Source organism: Phoenix dactylifera, chromosome 5 (assembly GCF_051530095.1).
Source record: "Phoenix dactylifera cultivar Ajwa chromosome 5, Ajwa_hap1_PhDact_Kaust_v1.1, whole genome shotgun sequence".
In the NCBI taxonomy this organism is placed as follows: Eukaryota; Viridiplantae; Streptophyta; class Magnoliopsida; order Arecales; family Arecaceae; genus Phoenix; species Phoenix dactylifera.
This window is the reverse complement of record NC_143194.1, coordinates 34910982-34934215: the sequence shown is the minus strand read 5'-3', so window position 1 is coordinate 34934215 and position 23234 is coordinate 34910982. Positions and strand designations below refer to the sequence as shown.

General features: G+C 35.9%; 1 protein-coding gene across 2 annotated transcripts; it reads left to right on the top strand.

The window, feature by feature from the left end:
- The first annotated feature begins 2441 nt into the window (after positions 1 to 2441).
- On the top strand, positions 2442 to 23066 carry LOC103708454 (phosphoribosylaminoimidazole carboxylase, putative / AIR carboxylase). 2 transcript variants are annotated; one of them, XM_008793385.4, is made up of 17 exons: positions 2442 to 2865; positions 3982 to 4197; positions 4321 to 4432; positions 6230 to 6292; positions 6377 to 6515; positions 10254 to 10309; positions 13672 to 13745; positions 13895 to 14042; positions 14172 to 14345; positions 15458 to 15545; positions 15645 to 15761; positions 16420 to 16517; positions 16632 to 16749; positions 16843 to 16937; positions 22133 to 22239; positions 22339 to 22451; positions 22541 to 23066. In XM_008793385.4, the coding sequence occupies exons 1-16, from the start codon at positions 2633 to 2635 to the stop codon at positions 22430 to 22432; spliced, it is 1932 nt and encodes a 643-aa protein (XP_008791607.2). In that variant the 5' UTR covers positions 2442 to 2632; the 3' UTR covers positions 22433 to 22451; positions 22541 to 23066. The 2 variants fall into 2 exon arrangements, with proteins under 2 accessions (XP_008791607.2, XP_008791615.2); XM_008793393.4 differs by having other exon boundaries at positions 22538 to 23066.
- Positions 23067 to 23234: the final 168 nt, after the last annotated feature.

Sequence of the window (23234 nt, the reverse complement as noted above, 5' to 3'; positions counted from 1 at the left end):
GTCTGACTAAATAATTAGTCGCATGAACTTTTACAAGAACGTATGGGCTACGACCAAAATCATATATAAGGGGGAGCTGGCAGGTAAAGAGCGAAGTGAACTAGTATATTGGGCATTCATAGAAGTAATATGCATGTCACTGGATTGAGGACTACCTTAATGAAAATTCAAGCACCTGAAAGATACATTTACATTTGTTACGGATGTTTCCATGGCGAAAAGAAATTCTGATATCTATAGTTAAACCAGCGCCTGGAATGCATTTTATGATGAATGCATGCACTTCCAATTTCTTCTACTTTTGTCATGATAGATCAAATTGCCAAATTAATGCTATGAAAAATAGGGATGGCGGATGGTTGCGTGTGGATTAGGTATATCAATATTTGTACCTGCCCGGCAATTTGAAATCTTGTATCCATACCTATCTTGCACCTATCTCGGAGCGGGGCGGGTTGTGGCAGGGTGGATAGGATCCTTAAACATATGGTTAAGCCAGCGCTCGCAATCCATTTTTTATGATGAATGTATGCACTTCCAATTTCTTCTCCTTTTGTCGTGGTAGATCAAGTTGCTAAATTGATGCTATGAAAAATAGGGATGGCAGTTGGTTGGGTGTGGATCAGGTATATCAATACCTATACTCGCCCCACAATTTGAAATCTTGCATCTATACCTATCTTGTACCTATCTCGGAGGAGGGCGGGTAGAGCAGATGGGGCGGATCAAGTCCTTAAACAATGTCCGTACAAAATCTGGACCCAAATCCATAATCAGTCCACATTCACCAGTTCGTCGGCCCGAGAACCCATGGGTTCAGCGGCCCAGGCCCAACCAACAAGTCTAATGAAACAATGAGAGAGAGAGAGAGAGGATAACACCTCACGGACCATCCCCAAGCACCCCACTTCCCCACCCACAATCCCCCCAGGCGGGGCGCAAAGGGTTATAAGTTCACTAGCTGGTTGTAAGTTGTATTGTGTTACACCGTCACTCTAGCTAATGTGGAATCAACCCACATCTAATATCTAATTCTTATATGATACAATGGTTTCTTGTGTTGCTCTCTCTCTCTCTCTCAATTTTTTTTTTTTTTGGTGAAAATGACAATTCATATAGCTCTAACTATCTCGCTCTTTCTCTAAGTGTGCGTTCAGCTAGCAAGCAACAAGCATTCCTCTCATTTGATCGATCGATTACTTAATTTGTATAAATATATCAACTAATTTCCATATGCGACATTTCATCAAAAAACAACTCCTACGTGTGAAGTGTCATTCAGTTGGCATTGAAAGGGCAATAGTATTGCTTTGAGCGAACTTGGGGGCTGGTTGGTATTTATTTCACAATTCTAGTCCTATCATAAAACATGGATTACCTACCTAATGCTTTTCTCAGCAAACTTTTAAGCTACCATTTCCATTGACTTCGTATTCCTTCTCCTCCCATGAACTCCCAATCAACATCCTTTCCTTTCTAGATCATTATTATTAAACAAAAGTTTAAAAGCAAACTCTATCCATGACACCACGTCCAATGCGAGTCGCATGTAGAACATATCTGTTCCAAATGGCAAACATGGAAGAATCCATGCACATTCCAACCTCCTCCCTCCTTGTAATACTTGCATTAATTTCAATTATCAGTCAACTCATGTTATTTGAGTTTTTTTTAATGGACTAATTTACATGTTCAGTGACACATAATGACTAGGAAAACAAGTTTTTTTGCACAGAATCTTGTACGCAAATAAGCTGGCTTTAGATTCGGAAATAAGCTAGATTTAGGTTCGGAAACAAAAGTGTTGGGCCTAGCATGGGCTACCCCCAGATCCTCTACGACGATACCATCTATGCTTTGCGTGGGCGCTCGATTCAACGAATTCTCTCCGGACATTTCCTTCCATAAATGCTAAATCCGAAGAAAGAAAGTATTATGTCAAATTATAATTTGGAGCCAAAGAACTGGATCATGTAAAAAATTTAAATAAAATAGATAGATAGACACACTGAATCATGTAATCTGAGTCCTTATCCGATATGAACCATAAACTCTTGATAAATATAGTCTTCATGTATGTACACCCGGGCTGGAAACATATTGCATACTAGTATATTCATACAGATATTAATCAGAAACCAACTTATCCAAAATTCCGAATTACATCATATTTATAAATATAAAACAATTACAATTTATGTATTTTTAAAGAGTTTTTGATATATATATATATATATATAGAGAGAGAGAGAGAGAGAGAGTAGATATTATGATATTTAAATATTATAAAATTTTGAAAACTTCATAAAAATTAAAATAAAATTTCATTTATTATTTTTATTTTTTCAAAAAAATATATTCCACAACAATTAATTATTAAAATATGCGATATTACAATATATAATAATATAAAAAAGAAATTGCTGCTATCTCATGGGAAATCAAAAGAAGGGGAGTGTGCGTATCGAGCTCCTCACTCCTTTCTTTTCTCGAGAGGCGGACTGCGAGCTCGCCACGGACTCTGAGAAAAAGAGAGGGAGGGAGGAGGCCGCCGTTATCCAACCCCTCTCTTGCCTTGGAGAGCCTCTCCCTCCCCCTTCTCTCCGTTGCGCTGGCGGGCGCTGGTCCGATAATGATCTCGCGATTCGCCTCCTCCGCGTGCCTCGGCGTCCCCTCCGATCGACTCCCCGTCTTCTTCGACCGCTCCGCTCCCCTGAAACCCTCCTTCGCCGGTGGGACGGGAGTGCTAGGGTTTCCTTCGACGTATAAGAAGAAGGCTCCGATGCTGCCGCTCTCCTCTTCTCCCGCTCGATTCGCAAGGTTTCGTGCATCGGTCCAGCGGGACGAGGGTTGCGATTCAGAGCGGTAGGTTTCTTGATTCGACGAATCTTGGAGTTTTTATTTTTGGTAAACGAGTCTTGGAGTTTTTATTTTGGGTAAGCGAGTCTTGGAGTTTTTATTTTGGGTAAGCGAGTCTTGGAGTTTTTCGAAGAAGAACGCACCATCTGCTGTGGGTATTTTTCGCACAGGAATTTTGTCGAACAGTCGTCTTTCGTTCTACCCAGCTTTCTTGGAAGTCTTCTTGCCAACTAAAAAAGTCCTGTATTTCGTTCTGTATAGCTTTCTTGAAATGCTTGACCGCCAAAAATAAATTATTTTCATGTTTAAAATGGTTGAATTTGTCCAGTATCTAGAATTCTTCTTTTCCGTTAAAAGCTGTTTTTTTTTTTCAAAAGTAATGAAACATTTCTGGAATATATTGAGCCTTCTGTTCTGTATATCTTTCTTGCAAACCTTCTTGCCTGCTAAAAGATGATTTCTCTTTTAGAAATTCAATATCCTGTAATATATTCAGTATTTATTGTATATTTCTTTCGTGGCAATCTTCTTGCTCACTAAAAGCTGATTTTTTTTCTTTTAATTAAATATGGAGGGACACATTGAGTATTAGTTTTATATATTTTGTTTTTTTTAAAGAAGTATGTTAGGATTTACTATGTGGAGGTGAATGCCTATAGAATCCTGTTTAAGGCGAGGCAATGTAGAGGTTTGGGGATGGCTTTTGTAGATTCCTTGGTTAGAAAGATAAGGTTCCAATCTATAGAGAGGAAAGTTCTTATCCAACTCGGTGATATCCGCAAATTTCTTTCTACTATTACTTCATGGTTGCTTGATGTTTGCGGATGGAAATTAGATGTACAAACCGCTTGTTCTAAAATTGATCAACCTCTCTTCCTTTCTCGATCTAGGTAATTGTAGTTTTTTAAATTCCAGAAATTTTAATACCAAACGAGCTTGGACAATGCAATAGTGTACATAGATGTTCGGTTTGTGAACCAATTTGACAATTTAGTGCTTTATATAAATGTAGTTGCACGAGTAAATATGATGATGAATTTATGGTAATTATTTTTTAATGCACCATGAATTTTATGTATTTCAGTTACGCACTTCTGAAATCTACTTTTGGTACTGTTTCAGAAGGGATGGTATGCCAATTCATGGAGTATCAGAAACAATTGTAGGTGTCTTGGGCGGTGGTCAGTTAGGTCGAATGCTGTGCCAAGCAGCGAGTCAAATGGCCATCAAAGTAGTGACTTTAGATCCTCTCGAAAACTGTCCTGCAAGTGCAATATCCTATCAACATTTTGTTGGGAGTTTTGATGATGGTGAATCAGTTCGCGAATTTGCAAAAAGGTGGGTTTCTCCTGAACATGCTGACTAGGTCTTGGTATCTATTAAACTTTATTTTTTATTTTATTGCACCTTTATTTTTCTTTTCCATTAGAAAGATACTTTCTAAGACTCTTTTTCTTACAGGTGCGGCGTGTTGACTGTAGAGATTGAGCATGTTGATGCTGTTGCACTTGAGAAGCTTGAGCAACAAGGGATAGATTGCCAACCTAAAGCTTCTACCATAAAGATAATCCAAGTGAGTCTTGCTTTCTATGTGGTTGCCTGTTTTACAAAGCAAGATGATGAATTATTCAGCTCTTTGAATGTACCTTCCATAAGATAAACACCTCACTATAGACATCATTCATGCTGGCTTCACTGCTATTTTATTTTGGCAATGCTGGTGGATGGCATTAGAAGGGAGAGAAAAAAGATAAAAAAAATAAAGTGAGAGGAATTTGGTGAGAAGAAAGGAGAAAGGAGATGTGACTCTTGTAAAGAAGAAAGTAACTCAATCTTTCTTATTTAAATTTTTGTTCTTTTCTCTTATTATAATGAAATTGCAAGTCCTTATTGGAATATGTTAGTACGCACCCTGGGGGTGGGGGTGTCTGTGCCAGGGCTTGGCATGAATGGTTTGCATATATTATATATAAACATCCATTCACATCTGGTTTGGTAAGAGAGGAAGTGCTTGGTAAGAGAGGTGAAGAGTCTGGGTGCAGTCATAGTGGTCCCAGTAAAGCGGGGATAAAGCAGGTTTGGTAAGAGAGGAAGTTCTTGAACTAATTTGAGTTTGTCCTCATTTTCTTGATGTGAATCTTACTTGGAAAACATTTTTTTTTTAAACTAAAGGAAATTAGTTTGTAAACTGTAACAGTGGTCCTCATGAGATAGGTGTGCAGTGACTCTTTTCACTCCTTAAATAGCATGCTTTATGAGACCATTTAACTGAAATACGATACAAGGGGTTGCGATGCTTTATAAGACATGTATGTAGTACTTGTCACTTTAAAACCCTTGATAGGCATGTGATGAATGCAGAAATGAGGCTCAAAATCGGTCTTTTAATGCATATCTGTCTGGCCTGTTTTGACCTCCTTAGGTTTATTCCGTTCTGTTATAGTTTATTTATCTTTTGATCTTGAAATTTATTACCACTTTTGCAGAAGGCTTTCCCCTTTATATGCAGTTTACTTTGCTGGTTCTTAAAAAGAAACGTTATGTTACTTTAACATGTTTTTGAATATTTTATCTTGAAATATATGAGTGATCATTATTTCTTGTGGTTCAATGGAATAGAGTTAATTCTAGTAATCATTTATAACCCTAACTATATCTTATCTTATACTGACTAAGGTATGCCGAACTGATACCAGTAGACATATCAATCGTTTACCGGATTGGTTCAGTACTAGTTCGGTACCGGTCGAACCGGTACCGAACCGGCAACATAGCGCACGACGCGCTGTGGACAATGCCACAGAGTGGCATTTAAATGTCTTGTACCGGTGCTAACTGGTCCGATTTGCACCTGTACAAGGCAGTACCGGTGCTAAGCGGTCCGGTTTGCACCTGTACAAGGCAGTACCGGTGCTAAGCGGTCCGGTTCGCACCTGTACAAGGCAGTACCGGGTTTGTACCATTCGATTCGCACGGGTATGCTCTTCGTACCGCTCGATTTTGGTCTCAGGGGCTGGAACTGTTTTCCACCGCTGTACTGGACCGATCAGGGACCGGACCGGACCGGTACGGGCTGAACCGGCCGGTACGGGCTGAACCGGCATACCATGATACTGACTCATTTTTTGGGTTGAGGATTTTAACTATGAAGTGCAATGTGAATTGTTTCCTTTGGGTTTCATTAATATCTCAAGGCTAAAATACTTCACTTTCATTATCTCCTTTAGCTTACGAGTCTTATATGACATGACGCCTGTTACTCATGAAATCATCTTGTATAGGTTTATGTATGAATTGCTTTTAGATACTACCATATGCATTTTGGTTTGGATTTCATCATTTAAGCTTCACTTTTTTCATCTTATTGCAGGACAAGTATTTGCAGAAGGTTCATTTTTCTCAGCATGGTGTTCCACTTCCTGATTTTATGCAGGTTGACTGATTAGTTACTTAATTTGTGAAATATCATGAAAATTTGAACTATAACATTTTGATTTTGAAATTCTTTTCTGTGCAGATAGATGATTTAGCAAGTGCTGAGAAAGCTGGGGACTTGTTTGGCTATCCCCTGATGATCAAAAGCAAGAGGCTGGCTTATGATGGGCGTGGAAACGCTGTTGCTCACAACAAAGAGGATCTTCCTTCTGTTGTTACTGGTATGGCCATGCGCCAATCTCTCGAAGGCTTTACATGCTGATTTAGTGTAATGTGTTGTTGACTATTAGCATCTCGAGTTGCATAAGCTGTTTAGAAATTAATTTCTGTATCTGCAAGAGGACAGACTCGGAGAAGTGTTGATTATAAACAGGTTATTGGTTTCTTCGTGGTTTCACAAACAACCCTCTGAGAGGACATATAGGAATCTAGACCCTTCCTTTCTATATGCATTTGTTAATTATTTTTTCCCCTTAAAATTGCCATGCTTTAGATAATCTGGTGGATAATAAACTTTTTAAAATAGTAATTCTTACTTTTGATGGATTTTTCTGGAGTTATTTGACTTTATCACTGGGAATTATGTTTACTTAGTAATAAGAAATAATACTCATTTATGAGATTTCTCATTTAGGTCTCATGTATGCATCCTTGTTTGTTTATACATATTTAAACAGGTATTTTTTATAGATAACTAGTGAGTATATGCATGATACCGGTTATTTGAGTTACTAATTAGTGTTTACAAATAATGGCAGAGAGAATAACTACGAGAATTTGATGTTGAGAACAAGGATTCTAGAAGGTCATTGTACTTACGCCTATGAAAAAATAGAGTAAGTAGTCTTTCCATACAAACAATTAATTTGGACCAACCTCCTATTCTATTCAATAGGCTGTGTTGTATGAATTTCATAAGTTGTGCCTAGTCTTTGGAGCTTTCTCCAACGTCCAGAAGATTCTTTTTTGGGTTATACGAGCTTAATTATGGTTAACCATCAAAGCAGACTTCCTATTTAGAAAGTTGCCTTTTGTTTCTTGTGCTAGGCCACTCTCTTGATTAAAGTTGCCCCACTTCATCAATAGGTTTTAGGAGGTTGATGTCAGGGAGAGAGCTGGGTCATTTCTTTACTTGATCATACTTTAATCCTTATTGTGGCCTTATATAAGTAGGATAAGTCTTTCTGGTGAACATTTAGCCTAATCTCATATTGCTTTTTCTAGGAATTTGTCATGAATATGATTCAACAGTTATAAAATAGAGATAGCCACTCTTTCTCTCCTTCCTCTCCCACATGCGCATGCACGCAGACATGCATGCTCACTCACTCACATGAGTATACATGTGCATGTCTGTTTGTTCACCTACAGAAATGCTTGCTCAACTATAAACAGCCTATTCTATATGTAAAACAAATCATGTACACAAATAAGCATTTTACTTACAGGTGCAAGTCGTTGACTGAATGGCTAGTGCTTGTTGCAATATGGTGCCAACTTATTCTTACAGTTACTTGTTTTGTTTACACAAATTTTCTTTCCCATGTTGATTGTGGAGGAAGAAATATTGCGGTGTGGTTTACATACATACATAAATACATCTATACCTCTCTCTATACATATACATACATAAGTCCATAAATACATGTATGTATCTATGTATGTATCAATGTATATATGTGTGCACCCACACGTGTCATGGTTTGATTTTGGTAGATACATGCATGCATGGATGCATACATACATCTATCTCTATACATATACTGATATAAGTGCATGTATATATCTATGTATATGTGTGTCTGCACATCCGCACTCGTGGTGGGGTTTGATTTTTGGGTTTAATGTCTTTAACTAGGTTGGGACCAACTCTGACATGTTAGTTTGGGTGAGGTTTGGGTCACATTTAGTTGTTCAAGGAAATTATAAGTCAGTCTGGATTGTCATTCATCTGACCCATATACATCCTGTATAAACAGAAATATTTTTCTTGATAACAGCAAGCTATATCTTCTCAACATAAGCGCACCGATATTTGTATGAAGCTGACCTCATTCTTACTGGTTCTTAGTGTCAAAAAGTATAACTGATTGGGTTTGTGGTCATCTGCACATGCCTGTTATCATTACACATGCGTATCATATTCTACACAGTTTTTATTTGCACAAACTTCGTTTTGACTCTGATTCTTTCTTTTGTAGTTGATTGCAAAATTTGCTCAATAATTTCATGGACCCTTCTCAACTTATAGATGCAACTCTATAACTGAACCCATCTTTGATCAGAGAAAAAAAAAAAGCTTGGATGGTGATGGTTCTTTTTTTTTGTAACAATACTTTGATCCTAATTTTTTTTGGGGACATTTCATTATTTTGTGGAATATATATACATGAGATTATTATTCAAATACGTTTCAGACCTGATGAATGTTGACACTGTAGAATTCTTCAGTCAGTTTTAATAGAAAATTCCTTGCTTTAGGCTTGCATGAGCTTTGGCCTTGAACACCTTCTGTATGAAAGGGCAAACACAGAACCATAACAGGTTACTGTCCGCACAAACAGAGAGAGAGTATTGGATTTTAAAGATAGGTTTCCTTATTTGAATGAAGATTTGTGGAACAATGATATTTGACAAATATGATTCTGAAAGTTCAAGGACACGCCATTTATTTTTTGGTAATTTGTACATGATGGGAGGTGATTGCGTATGTGCTCTTCAAAAGTCATTCAAAGCTCTCTAGGAGTTCATACATCGAATACATCTCTCTTTTTGATGCCCAAATATTTGCATTTTCTTAAAATCATTGTACAGGCTTTTCAACGAACATGAATATCTTTTCTAACATGTTTGCATATCCAACAACACCCACTTGCTTGATGCCTCAGGCTTGGAGCACACTTGCAATTTACTTGCAATAATGGGTCTGTCTTAACATATTGTAAAACTAGGTAAGCAGATGCTGTCAATGGGCTTCCATTGTGCCACCTTACTCCCTTGAGTTCACTAATTCCTCTTTTTATTCTTGTGTTTCCATGATTATCTAATAGGAATATGCTTCATTGGGCTGTTAGATTGTTTGTTGCTTTTGTAATGGGTTAAGAGTTTCGGTCTTCTCACATGTCAATCAACATGATAAATATGACATTGTGTGGTTTAGTGATAGACCTGCCATTGGTTGAACTCCTAGGAGTGGTCTTTGTGCATTTGCACTTTAGGTTGACATTGTTGTTTGGTGATAGACCTGCTGTTGCTTGAAAATGCTAGTGATGGGCCTTCTGCACTTCTACTTTAAGTTGTGTTAAGAAGCACACCCACTTATTTTCTGTATAAATCAGTAACATATGAAAAGAAGAAATTATAAGAAGTAACCAAGGTCTGACCTTCCTGTGCTTCTTTTTTGCACTCTTTCGGGTGATTATTTTTGTTAGTTCTGAAAACACTACATATGTGAATTTTGCTCTTGTTTAGTAAGCAAAACAGTTCAGTTATACATTGTAGTCCTGGCACAAGTTCAGTTGTTTATTCATGATATAACAATTCAAGCTTCTTGGGGAAACTCTCTTTAAGTCTTATTTTTGTCATTCCATATCTTAAATGCTGGATCTGAAGGATAATATGTCATAGAATTGCAACCCATAGCAATGTCTGAACATTCTTATTGATTATTCCAAGTGAACTTTTGCCTGGGTGGGACTTTTCACATACTCTATTTTGGTAATTATTTTAATGTTTTTGATTATTTTCATGGTTGCATGTGACTCGTTGTACATAAATGTATTCATCAATTTCTTATGTTCCATCTGCTTAAGCATGTCATATAAAAATATTTAGATCTCTATTTACACTTACATTTGCAATACTGAAGAACAAGACATTCTTAACACATTGATTTCACCTTGAACTCAAATAAAAGAAATGTTCTTCTCATTTTATCATCTAACTATATTTTCTCACAGCTTTGGGAGGATTTAATCATGGCTTATATGTTGAGAGGTGGACACCATTTGTGAAGGTTAGTTTTAGCTCTTTTCTTAAACATGAAATAAATACAAGCTTATGGTTGCTGAATCTCTCAGGCTTATTATTTTCTTTTCGGAGCAAATTCCTTTAAATATAAAGGATGGCTTCACCTTTAGTTGTAATGGTCTCAATCTTTTAGTTATTTCCTTTTACTTGAGCAACACGATGTTTCAGTTTTGTGTCATGGGCTATTATTTGTTCCAAAGTCCATAATTTTGGTACTGTGGACCGGTTAGGTGCCGTTGTGGTATTGATTACGCCCAAAGAATAATGCGGCTATCGCAGTATAGATTGGGGTGTCAATTCCACAGGGAGAAGGTAGAAACACTAAAAGAAACTACAAAACTAAGGAGAAATATCAAAGCAGTAAAACGTGATGTGAATGTTTAAAGTAAATTGACAATCAGATTGTAGTAGTGAAAAAATGTGATCAGAATTAATGGCAGCAAAGCATCGAAAATTCCTCACTTGATTCAGGTAATTCCATTCATATTTGATCCATTAGATAACTCAATTAGAGATCAGAGCACCAGATTCTCTAATTGAAAGATGTAGAATTATAATCAAAATATTTAGTGGTAATTCTAGAAAATCATTCTTCTCTTTTAAAACTAAGGATTGTTATCCTATTAGACTCAGTTTCAAAGACAAATATATACCCAATGTAATATTTCAATAGAGAATCACACTAACTAGATAAACAATCAAATCTGGACATAATCAAGCACCTCAATAATTTTATAGAAAAAGACATGGATGAATCTATGAAAAGAATCAGTTCAAGATTATTCCGACACAAGAAAAGATCTATTGATGAGAGATGATAAACAAAAATTGTATGAACATGAGAATCTATTATATAGATCAAATATAACTGAAACTACCATCATCCAAGCGAGTTCATCCCTAGCTTCACCAAAGAATTAGCTCTCCATGAATTTGTGTCTCCTCTTTATGATTTCTTTGTAATGCCGCCTTTTCTCCTTCAGAACGGCGAGCTCTCCCAAGTATATATAGGGTTTAGGGACTAAAAACCCTAGAAAACACGGCTTAGACACGCTTGCATGCATTTTTCCGACTTTACCCTTGAGCACCAACGTCAGCATGAAGTTTGGGAGGCTCTTCAGATCGCATCTGATCTCCAAATTTCACGTTCTTATAGTCATTGGAAAGCCCTGAAAGTCTAGTTTCCAACAAAATTTGAATCAGCTCAATTGGACTTATGTAGCTCCCGTAATCATCAAAATACTATGCAAAGGTTCGATCTGTCAGGGCCCAGGCTGGCAGTTTAGGAAAACCTAACTTTGCAATGTCATAACTTTCTCTCCGGAGCTCCAATTGATCTGATTCTTGATGCATATGAAACCTCAACATGTCTACTTCATCTCCACCAAGTTTCATTTCATTCGGACTGCAATGGGGCATTCAATCTTCTTAACTCCATTCCTACAATAAAATCACCAAAATCAATTATGACTTGGATAGCTTGTGAAGTAAAGCTCATATTAGAAAAATATCATAAATACCCAAATCATGCTTAAGTCTTAACAATTTAGCCTAAAGTGGTTGTGTTAAAAGGTACATTTTCATGCACCTATCAGGTATGGTACCGAGCTGAACCGTACCGACACTTGGTGCATAGATGCGTACTGGTTCAGAATTGGCTAAATGTATTTTGCTTTTTTGTCAATTTGTTTAGTTTTTAAGATCATTTTAACATTTATGGATCTTTAAATTATGACTTTAAGGGTGTTTTAGTTTTGTTTTATTTCGTTTTAATCCTGAGAGAGACTATATAATTGTTTAATGGACGCAATTCTAATAATTAAACATAGATTTGTAACTTGGTATGCAGATGCATATCATTGTATTCTATAGTTTTTGTCATCTACATCTTTCTTTCAACCATTATCTTCTTCTTGAATTCTTGCTCTTGACTTGTCACCCTCCCCTTACTTTCGACTCTCTTTGTTTTTTCCTTTTCTTTGCCTTCATTTGGTAAATTTTTTTAAAAGGGCATTTTAGTGCATAAGGCTCAGTGTTAGATTTATGCAGCCTTACCCTACATGTGGAGAGGCTTTTTCCCTATTTTGAACGCATGACACCTAGGTCACATTGGAGTAACCTTACCATTGCACCAAGGCTCACCTTTATTTCATAGATTTACTTTAGCTACGTTATCCCGACATACAGGCGGACATGACATCCAAACTCCAAAGATCTAGTTATTGTCTTGCTTCTCAGTGCACCTCTCTGTATCTATTTAATATCGCTGCCCGATTTTCAATCAGCTAAATAGGCATTACTCTAACCAGTCTTAGCTTTTTCTTAAGCTTTCATTTTCTTTATGTAACCATTTTTCCGATCAAGAGTTAAAACATTATAGGAGGATTCTAAGGTTCCTAAACGATAAAATCCCATGGATGAGATGCATTTTGCTCTTCAATATACTAATATGTGAGATCTTGCCTTCTCCAATCACTATTTTATGGAAAGTGTTTTTATTTATTGATGGTTCAATTAAGTAATACAAAGCTCGGACAGTGGTGAATTTGTTTTACTTGAGGGCATGGTTTAGTTTATGAAAAAAGTTATTATTAATGGCGGGCAAGATTTTTATTTAAATATTATATGTTGTGGTTGTGTGTATTCAATAGTCTCTCTTCTAGATGAACTACAGAGAGCCTCTTTCATGGGATCTATATGTGAACTACATGTCCTAGCCTTTATCATCCGCTATAGATTTGGAAATTGCTTTTTTTTCAGGGCCTTTTAAGTAGGGCAAAGATTTTAAGTTTTTATTACAAACCTCATCTTGCCATCAAATATACGAGTTTTTCCTCACAAAACCTCCCATCCCTTCACAATTTTTGTAGAAAAGAGAGGAGAATGGCATTGCGCCCTCTCCTCTCTTTTTGGTCCCAGGATGGCCCAAACAAGTTTGGAGCGGTTAGGGCTGGTTCACACTGATTCCCAAACCGGGAGGCCAAAATGACCTGGTTTCACACCTCTTTGGGTTGGTACACTCTGAACAAGAGGGTCAGGTCGGTTTACAGGCCATGATTTGTTATATGTTATTTATCTTCTTTTGATTTTCTTTTGCTTTTTGAATGATGTTCTGCTTGTCAGTGGTGTATCATAATGGTTATCTGCATATAATAAGATGTGCCCTCATATGCATATGCATGTGCATATATGAATGCATATACATATAGGCATATGCATGCATATAGATATACATATACATGTCGACACACATATATTTCCATAAATGTATCTATAATACTGAAAAATTACTATCGGCTTTGTGCTTAGTTTGAGGTATGTAACAGTCTTTCCTTTCTTTTGGTTTAGGAGCTGTCAGTCATTGTAGCAAGGGATAGAGACAACTCAATACAATGCTATCCTGTGGTCGAGACTATTCATAAGTAAGAAGAAAAAAATCTTGTTCTTTTCGCAGCTTTTTTCTCTTGTTCCACTTTCAGATAATGAAACATAATATTGCTAGAAGGCCTTGCTTCTCAGGACTTTAGAGCTTTCCATAAATAATCTTCATGTGGATTATTCTATTTTTCAGGGATAACATCTGTCACATAGTTGAAGCTCCTGCTAATGTATCTGGGAAAATAAAGAAACTTTCCATTGATGTTGCTCAGAGAGCTGTCACGTCATTAGAGGGGGCTGGTGTTTTTGCAGTAGAACTATTTCTAACAAGAGATGGACAGGTTTATCCTTGTTCCTGGCATTGCCGCTGGATGATATGTGAACTTTATTTGATTTTATTGTTATTCTGATAGTTTGGCCTTTTTGTGCATGGCCTTGTGGCAACTCTTTTAGCTAACTTATTTCACTAGGTTTTATTGAATGAAGTAGCTCCTAGACCTCACAATAGTGGGCATCACACAATTGAGTCGTGCTATACTTCACAATATGAACAACATTTGCGAGCTGTTCTTGGTCTTCCACTTGGTGACCCATCAATGAAAAGCGCTGCTGCAATCATGTACAACATATTGGGCGAACATGAGGTGATATTTCTTTCATAAGGTGTCTTTATTTTTTTTTTTCATGTTGTATATTTGTATGTATATACTGCATTCATTATCAATGGCTTTCACTTTCTTGTGTTTACTTTTGAAATTACACTGGAAAGCCTCAAATAGATCCTTGGCTTAGTTATGTAGTTGAGAATTAGAAGACATTCATCATTTTGTTTAACCTCAACCAAATTCTCAACTTTTTAAGAGTTTCATGGGATCTTGGCAATACATTATAATTTTCTCATTTGGTTTGCTTTTGGCTCTTTGTTTTTTTTTTTTTTTTAAATTGATGTCTTAGAGATGAATGCAGTACCATTTATTAAATGTTGCCCTCTCCTGTTGTTGTCTAGATCTGGTCTAAGTTAACCTTTTGGAGCAGTGTCCCTTTGACTGCATGACCTTAAACATCATGATCTGAAAGATCAATGATTCACTAACAAGCTCACTCCATAGGGTCCATGAGAAACCCTTTCCTGCCAAATGTTTCCTTCCAGGAATTAGGCTTCATTTTGTAGGAGATTGTTGCCAACTTAAGAGATTGTTGTAAGGTATTGTATAATTTTGACGTACTGTACAGCATTCTGTGATGAGGCTTGACAATTTTGGTTAAGAGATATTAATGTTGTGACATTAGCTGATTATGCAGTTGTGATTCTTGAATTTCTTTTTCTTAGGTACGAATTGCAACTTAAGAATTTTTATCATTTAAACAATTTCAAGAAATAGTTAATCATTTGAGAAACACCAGTTTTTTAAAACGTGTCTCTGAAGATATCTGTATTTTTTTATTTCTCTGCTTACTCCATGAATTCATTATTGCAGTAACCTTATTTTTATTGGATTTGAATCAAATGCTGTCAACATAGTTAGAGTAGTTTTTGACTGTTTTCATATTCTCAGCTCAAAAATTAATTGGTTTTGTCTATACATATCTAAATTGATAACTGATTTTCTTTTTTAAGTTATGAATGTGATTTTAGCATCTTAGGTAATTTTGATCTTGATCAACTGTAAAACTCTTTGATGGAGTCTGGTTCTTATCCGTGACGCTGCTTGTTAAACTGGTTTTAGTTTTTATTTTGTTGAAAATGATCTTCTAGGGAGAAGCAGGGTTCTATTTAGCTCATCAGCTGATTGGAAGGGCATTGAATATTCCTGGGGCCACTGTTCACTGGTATGATAAACCAGGTCAGCCTAATATGAACCTATCTCTTGGTCATGGGTACTATAGTAGTTCTATATTCAGCTTGCTTTTTCGTGCCATAACTGTATTCAGCTTTCTTGTAGAAATGCGGAAGCAACGAAAGATGGGTCATATCACAATTGTAGGCCCTTCAATGAACATTGTAAGAACACGCCTAAACTTAATGTTGGAAAAAGAAACAACAGGAAACCACGCTGTAGGTGAGCAACTTTTTTTTTTTTTGTGAATAATTCGAGTAGTTCTTTGTTTTCGTACATTTCATTAGAAACTGGAGTGTTCTAATAGTTTCTTATGTACTATCTTAATTTGAATCATGGTTTACTTCACTGGAAAATTCAAAAATATTATTCTGGAATTTGAAATGCAAACTATGCTTGTAATATCACAATGTTCATGTCAGTTCTTCTCAATGAATTGTGATCAGCAAATCTGATTGTGGTGGATCTGTTTCAATCTCTATCAGCACATCATCTTTTTTCTCTCCCCTGTTTCTAGGGTCCCATCTACTTTCATGCAATCTACTTTTAGTTTCTTTTTTCTAGATTTTATATTCAGATTCACCCATAAATCATATTATACACGAAACAGTGAACATAATCTTGAGGGATGGTGCCGGATTATGTATTTGATTCCCATATAAATTTATTATTGTAGATGTGCTGAATTGGGGTCAATTATTGTGGCACAGTACTTTACCTTTATCGTAGATATCTGATTTTATTAGAAAAGTTACTGTATGCTGGCAAAAAAAAAAAAAACTAACCATTTTTATGCATTTTAAAATATTTAGCCATCTAAATTTATCAATCTCTTCTTGTACTTTGTTTGCTAATATTAATGCATGCTTGTTCGATGCAGTCAGTCCACGTGTTGCTATAATAATGGGATCTGATTCAGATCTTCCTACAATGAAAGGTGCCTTGGAGATTTTGAAAAATTTTGATGTGCCTTTTGAGGTTTGCCTTCTGTTCTTGATAATGCTAATTCTGTGTATATGATTATTTGAAATCTATGCTGTTTAATCTAAGCGTGTCATATAATGTTATATCATTGTGTATCAAACTTTGTAGGTCACAATTGTTTCAGCACACCGTACGCCGGAGAGGATGTATTCTTTTGCTACATCTGCAAAAGAAAGAGGTATCCAGATAATCATTGCTGGTGCTGGTGGTGCAGCACATTTACCAGGTTAGTTGCATATAGCTATATGAGTACACTTTGCATTATATTTCAACTTTAACTGATATTGGTCTCATATAGAAGAGTCTTGACGTGTTCTAGGAATGGTGGCTTCATTGACACCGTTGCCTGTGATAGGAGTCCCGATAAGAACCTCATCATTGGATGGTGTTGACTCCCTCTTATCTATTGTTCAGGTATCTACAGTTTCTTTCTATTCCTTAAAAATATTTTCAAAGCATGTGAACTTGGAGTAGATACAATGGAAATTTTTAACAAAGGTTCTTATGTTCCCTACAGTTTGTTTTTAATCTTTAAACATAAAAAATTGTATATATGTCCTTGGAGGCTGTTAGTACCACAAAGAACAATGCTCAACTATATGTATTCGTGACCTCATGATCTGCATACCTTGGCAATTAAGCTTGGAGATCAACAATGAATGGAATGGCACATATGCATATTATTGCAGAAAGAATTACCACTCTTTTTACTCACTAACACCAGGAAATGAAGTCAAGCTCTTTAATACAGCTTTGCCGGTAAAATTCTTATTGTAATGTATTCTTCCCTTTTTTAAAGATCTTTTCCTTTTTTTGTATTTATTGATATTATCTTGATATAAAAGTATTTTTCTTTTTCCTTTCGAGTCCTCTTGGTAATTTTTTTCTATGCACGCTATTATTGCAGAAGAATGATCTAAAAATTTGCATCATTTTTTTTGTTTAGTGCTCTACAAAAAACATGGGATCTTCACATATACACTGATATAATTTGAATACTTTCGATTGGCTCTGTATGATTTGGTTAGCTTGCCTATCATCCCAACTTACGAACTCGTCACATAAAACTCCTGATTTGCTTTGAGAGAGAAAGCTCCATTATCAGATATATGTAAGTTTAACACATGAGATGATAGATGACCTGTTCTTTTTTGTCTAATGGAATATGTGCTCATATATGTCAACATTAATATGATTCAAAATATCTCAAACATTTTCTATTTAACACTTTTTTCCCTTTGTTCTATCATTTTGCACGAAGTACTTATCTGATCTAAAGCTTCCTTTCACATTGTTCAATATCTGTTTTCATAATTTTTTATTATGCTTTCACCCCATCTTTCAACAAAATGATAGATATGATCCAACAGCCAAATTTCAATTAGGAAGTGGTAGATTTGATTATTTCACTAGATCTCCATCTACATTCCTCTGTCAATTTTTTATTAGTTTGCAATTTATATTTTAACTTCATAATATCCATGGAGAAATGATGATCTGATTGAATTTGCTGTGAAAATATTCAAGCGAACTTTTGTAATGTATGATGGTGGTACAAGGGTAAATTTCGCCTATGTTTAGATATAACCTAGTGCCCATTATTGGACAACTAAACATCTTAGTTTGAACTATAGAGGTTACTAATGTAAATAGCTTAAGTTTATGTGTAAATCGTTTAATCACTAGAATTTGGCATGTGAAATGCATGCAAGTTTTGGAGGATGACTATGCTCATTTCAGACATTGATAAGTTGGTGGTAGGTTCTTTTGCAATAGATGTCTTTTTTAGTGTGAATTATTTACTATTTATGATGCACATGAATGAATCATGTGAAAGAATATATGTTGGGTTTGATGGCATCAAGTTATGAAGGTATTAGGTTATTTTTTCATGCCAATATGTTTCTTTATTTATTCGTTAGGTGTGATGCCCATTACTGAATTAAGGTGCATCTGATTCAATACAGTCTACTGATTTAAGCAGGAGTTTTTGATTAATGGTTCTGAATTATTCTGCACTTGCAGTGCACATGTTTTATCCATGGGGAAGGTGTATTTGGTAAATGGCTTTGGTTATATCATAATATTTTTATTTTTAAGTACTAGAGAATTCTCAATTGGCATGATTATTTTGTTTTCTCAAAATTTTGGAAATGAAAAAGTTAAGGGCTCATTTGGCATCATTTTTATGTCTTATTTTTTATTTTTAAAAGCAAAAAAAATTAAAGCAACCAAGAAAAGAATTTGTTTGATGCTACTCTCTTTATTTTCTATTTTTAAAAGTGCTTTTCATTATTTCTAAAAAAATAAAAGTAAGAAATTCTTTCATTATTTTCAAAAAGAGAAACTCATGTTTTTACCACAACCACCACCACCACCATCTTAGCCACCACTGCTATCGCCGCCGCAGTTGTTGCCATCGCTACCATCCTCGCCGCACCATCGCCACCACACCATCATTGTTATCATCTCTAACTCCGCTATATCACTAGCACCTCCACCCCCACTGCGATCCCCATCACTGTTACTACCATCACCACTTCCACCACATCGCCGCCATAACCATTGTCTCTTCCACATCGTTGGTAACTTGGTACCCTTGCCACCACTACTATCTAATTGAATGAGTGTATCAGATATTCTAACAGCTATGTTAGATACATGCTTAAGAGGGTACCTCTTGACTTGCTCCATTGTGACAAGAAGGTCATGAGTTTAAAATGAGGAAACAACCTCTCTGCATATGGAGGTTGCATACACCCAAATCTCCTCAGACCCTACAATGGCGGGAGCCTTATGTACTGGGCCACCCTTGTTTTTTTGATGTATGCTTAAGGGATCTAAGCTTGATTTGCATCTCACTTGATCTAGCTAAGGATGAGTTCAAGTAATAGACATGTCATCAAAACCAAGTTTTTATGTATTGGTGCTGGTGGGCATGCCGGTCACCTGCCGGCATGGCGCATGCCATGTCATGACGAAATGCATGCATAACCATGCTAACAAATAAGATTTACAAATCCCATTCAATTAAAAGGATTAAAAACTTAAATAGGTGATATGGCAATTTGTGCCAAGTGGTACTAGCCGAGCATAATATGTGCAAACTAGCACAGATTGGCATGGACGACATGTGAAACCATAATTTAGACACCAGGATCACCGATTTACATGTCATTCTTAGTTTTTAGAAGATCTTACGAATGCTGGTCTCATCCCATTTGTATGGGTTTAACTTATGGACAAAGGTATAATCCAAAATAGTCTGGGCACCATTTTCAACCAAAAGCAAGCATTTAAGTGCCACATTCTTCGCTAGGGTGCCTCTGAGCAAACTTCGGTAGAGTGGATTACCATAGGGAACTGCTTTTATGTTTAAGGCCTAGATTATAAGCCAAGAAAGTGGAATGAAAACACTAGTTTTGCATGCTGTTTGAGATATTAAAACAAGACAACTTAGTCTAAAAGCAAACCATGCCAGAGAATTCTTGTTAAGAATAGGACCATCAATCAATACCAAAAAAAAGGAATACCAATTCAAAATGAAACTATGCAACAATGCTTACGGTGGTGATACCAGGAGATAGATGAAAATAGGGAAATTGAAGAAACGTGATCCTTAACATACATTGACATCGATAATTGAGAAGTTGAGAAGTTCTATTTTACTAAATTTAAAGGATGTTTGGAGAATTTGCTAAGAATTATGAAGAATGGGATTGAAAAATTAAGGATGGTGGCATCAATGTTTGGTCAAGATCTGCATTAACCCTGAATGAATTATTTTTTTGTGAACCGTGGATTGCCATGTTCATGGGGAAGCAAGTGGAAATGGGTGGGAAAACTATGAAGCATATCTATCTTAAAATTTATTGTCATATGATGAATCTTCTCATTCAATTCAGAATGAGTCAGATAACTTGTTAGTATTCTTTTCTTCTTGTAAGAAGCAAGCACCATATCAAAATGTTTCTTGAAGAGGCGTATTAGTAAAGTGGAGCCCCAAGAACACTTCGAACGAATCACTTAATAATGACCTAAATGGTTCTGCGGTCATTAACCTTTGCCGAATTTGTTTGTCAGTGCATGGATTAGTAGGGTACCTGACAGGGTCAGAAAAGTTCAATGAATTATCACCTTGTTATGTGCACAACTAAACATACTGATAGCAAGCATATATGTATTTATGTGACTGTATGACTTGTACATTTACATGTATGATATATGAACAAGATTTTTTTTTGAGTCATTGGGGATTTTACCATCCCCAGTCAAATGCAGGAACAAGAACAATGTTATCATGTTCAAGATTTTCAGCTTTGAACATAAATTGTGGGTGTATTTATCATTATAACATACACTTATCTTTATAATAAGACACATGTTAGGACATCTCCAAGGTCTGCCTTTATTAACTGTGTTTGAATTCTGAAATTGTCATAGTTGTTATTATCAAAATAAGCAATTTGTCTGTATTATCAACTTATCATTGCATTTTGAGCTATGACTAATTCTTTTCAATTACCTCTAATTGTTAGTCAAATAGTTCTAAATTCTCAAGTGATGGAGGGATTTAAAATTATACTTTAATTTGCATATGTCATAGTGAAGAGCTGATGAACTTTAAATTTTCCCTTTTCATTTTCAATTTGCCCTGTTAAAAAGAAAAAGCTGAAGGGTTGACATCAGATAGAGTAGAAAGAAATCCACATTTTTCTTGTGGGTGACTAAATAGCTGATGTGCTGTCTGGGTAAGAAAGAGACAGCCCTCTCTTTCAAGGTTTCAAAAATGGCATAATTCCATTGTAACAGACCCCACTGAGACTGTTATTGACCGTTATAATGGTTTCAGTAGCTGCTATTTGCCTTGAAAAGTACTATTTCAATTTTTTAGTATTAAAATTATCAATGTTATGTTAGCTGCTATGATAGTGTTGCAACTGAAAGTAACAGGCATTATGCTTGATGAAAAATATTATTTTTCTGACAGTAAAATTTCTTTTGGAGGGGAAATTGATGCAAAAGTTTTAAAGTTTAGAAGCCATAGCACTTTACAAAACAAATGAAAATAGTGGCTGTTATGTATGTTCTAATAGAGCAATGCTAAAATAGTGCTTTATAAAGGCTGTTTACTTTTTCCCTGTTATTATGTATAATAATGTAAGAGGGGGATATCAGAACTGTAATTACAGCCATTGTAATATTATAAGGGCTGCTATTTAAACCTTACTCTTTTTCTCCCCTTGTGCAGGAAGTTACTGATAACCCCCCAACCTATATATTGTAGCAGTTAAAAATGAATCTAGAACCTCCACACTGGAACTTCATGAGTTGGCGAATAAGCAGACGGACAGTATGATTTAGCAAAAAAATAAAAATAAAAACGAGAAAATTGCATAATATCTTGTTAAAAATGTTGTCATGACCAAGTCGGCCCAGTACTGGGTTTGATATACATACGTACATATTTACATTCATATATGCATATGCATGCATATAATATTGATTCTATATTTTACAGCTCCTATATATTGCACAGCTCTAATTAAGCTTTTTACTTGTTAGATTAATATGGAAAACCTGTTATTAATGCTTGTTTGATTATATAGATGCCGAAAGGTGTACCTGTTGCAACTGTTGCGATAGGAAATGCAGCAAATGCAGCTTTATTAGCTGTTAGGATCCTGGCTGCTGGGGATGCTGATTTGTGGGACAGGTGGGATTCTTTGTATCCTAGATTCCCTTCCAACTTAATTTGATAGATATTTAGTGATTCTTCTTTTGCAAAATCATTTCATATCTGTATTTTGTACAGGGTGGTCAGTTACCAAGAGGATATGAAGGACACTGTACTGAGAAAAGCAGAAAAACTTGAGGGGGAAGGTTGGGAGAGATATTTGAATCTCTGATTCCCATGTGCTTATTCTGGTATAAGTTAGCCTGCATATCCATTTATCTGGTTTGTGCATGTTTATTTAATGGTTGGCTTACTAGTTTCTCATATGTATCTTAAGCAGGTGAGTTGTTATTATCTTTATCGCAAGTCCAGGATTTTTTAAACAATCAAAATCAATCAACAAATGAGACATGGAGTTCCAAAAATGAGACTCTACAGTACAGAATTTTTCTGCCACCCAACAAAGAGCACGATCAGCAAAATTAGAACATCTTGTTCAGAGAAAAATGATTCTCTCTGAAGGAGTGTCTTGTATCATTTGTATGTGATATGCTGCTGATAATTTCAGGCTCCAAATTCCTGGGTGCATTTGATTGTTGAATGTGTGGGACCCTTCAAAATTTTGTTTCTCTCATTTTTATTTAGAACTCATTGTTATGAGGATGGAGATTGAATTTGGTCTTATGCTGAGTTATAAGCGGAGCAACTTGTGTAATAGAGTGAGGCTGTACATTCTGCAGCGGGTGGTTGTATCATCATAAACAGAACCTTTTTTTTTCTGATTGTAGAATGTATCCAACTTTGTTGTATCCTACCTTCATCCAGAAAGATGGCACCATATTTATCTGATGGTGGTTGCTGGTTAACTTATTTTTTCTTGGTAGTTAGCAAAAAAGAAAAAATGTTGGCTGTCAGGATCTTGGAGTAAGATGTTTACTGTGTAGAACATACTAAAGCAACGGTGGGAAACAACGTCGAAATGAATGTGATACTTCATAAATATCTCTCTATATGCTAGAGAGTGAAGATATAGA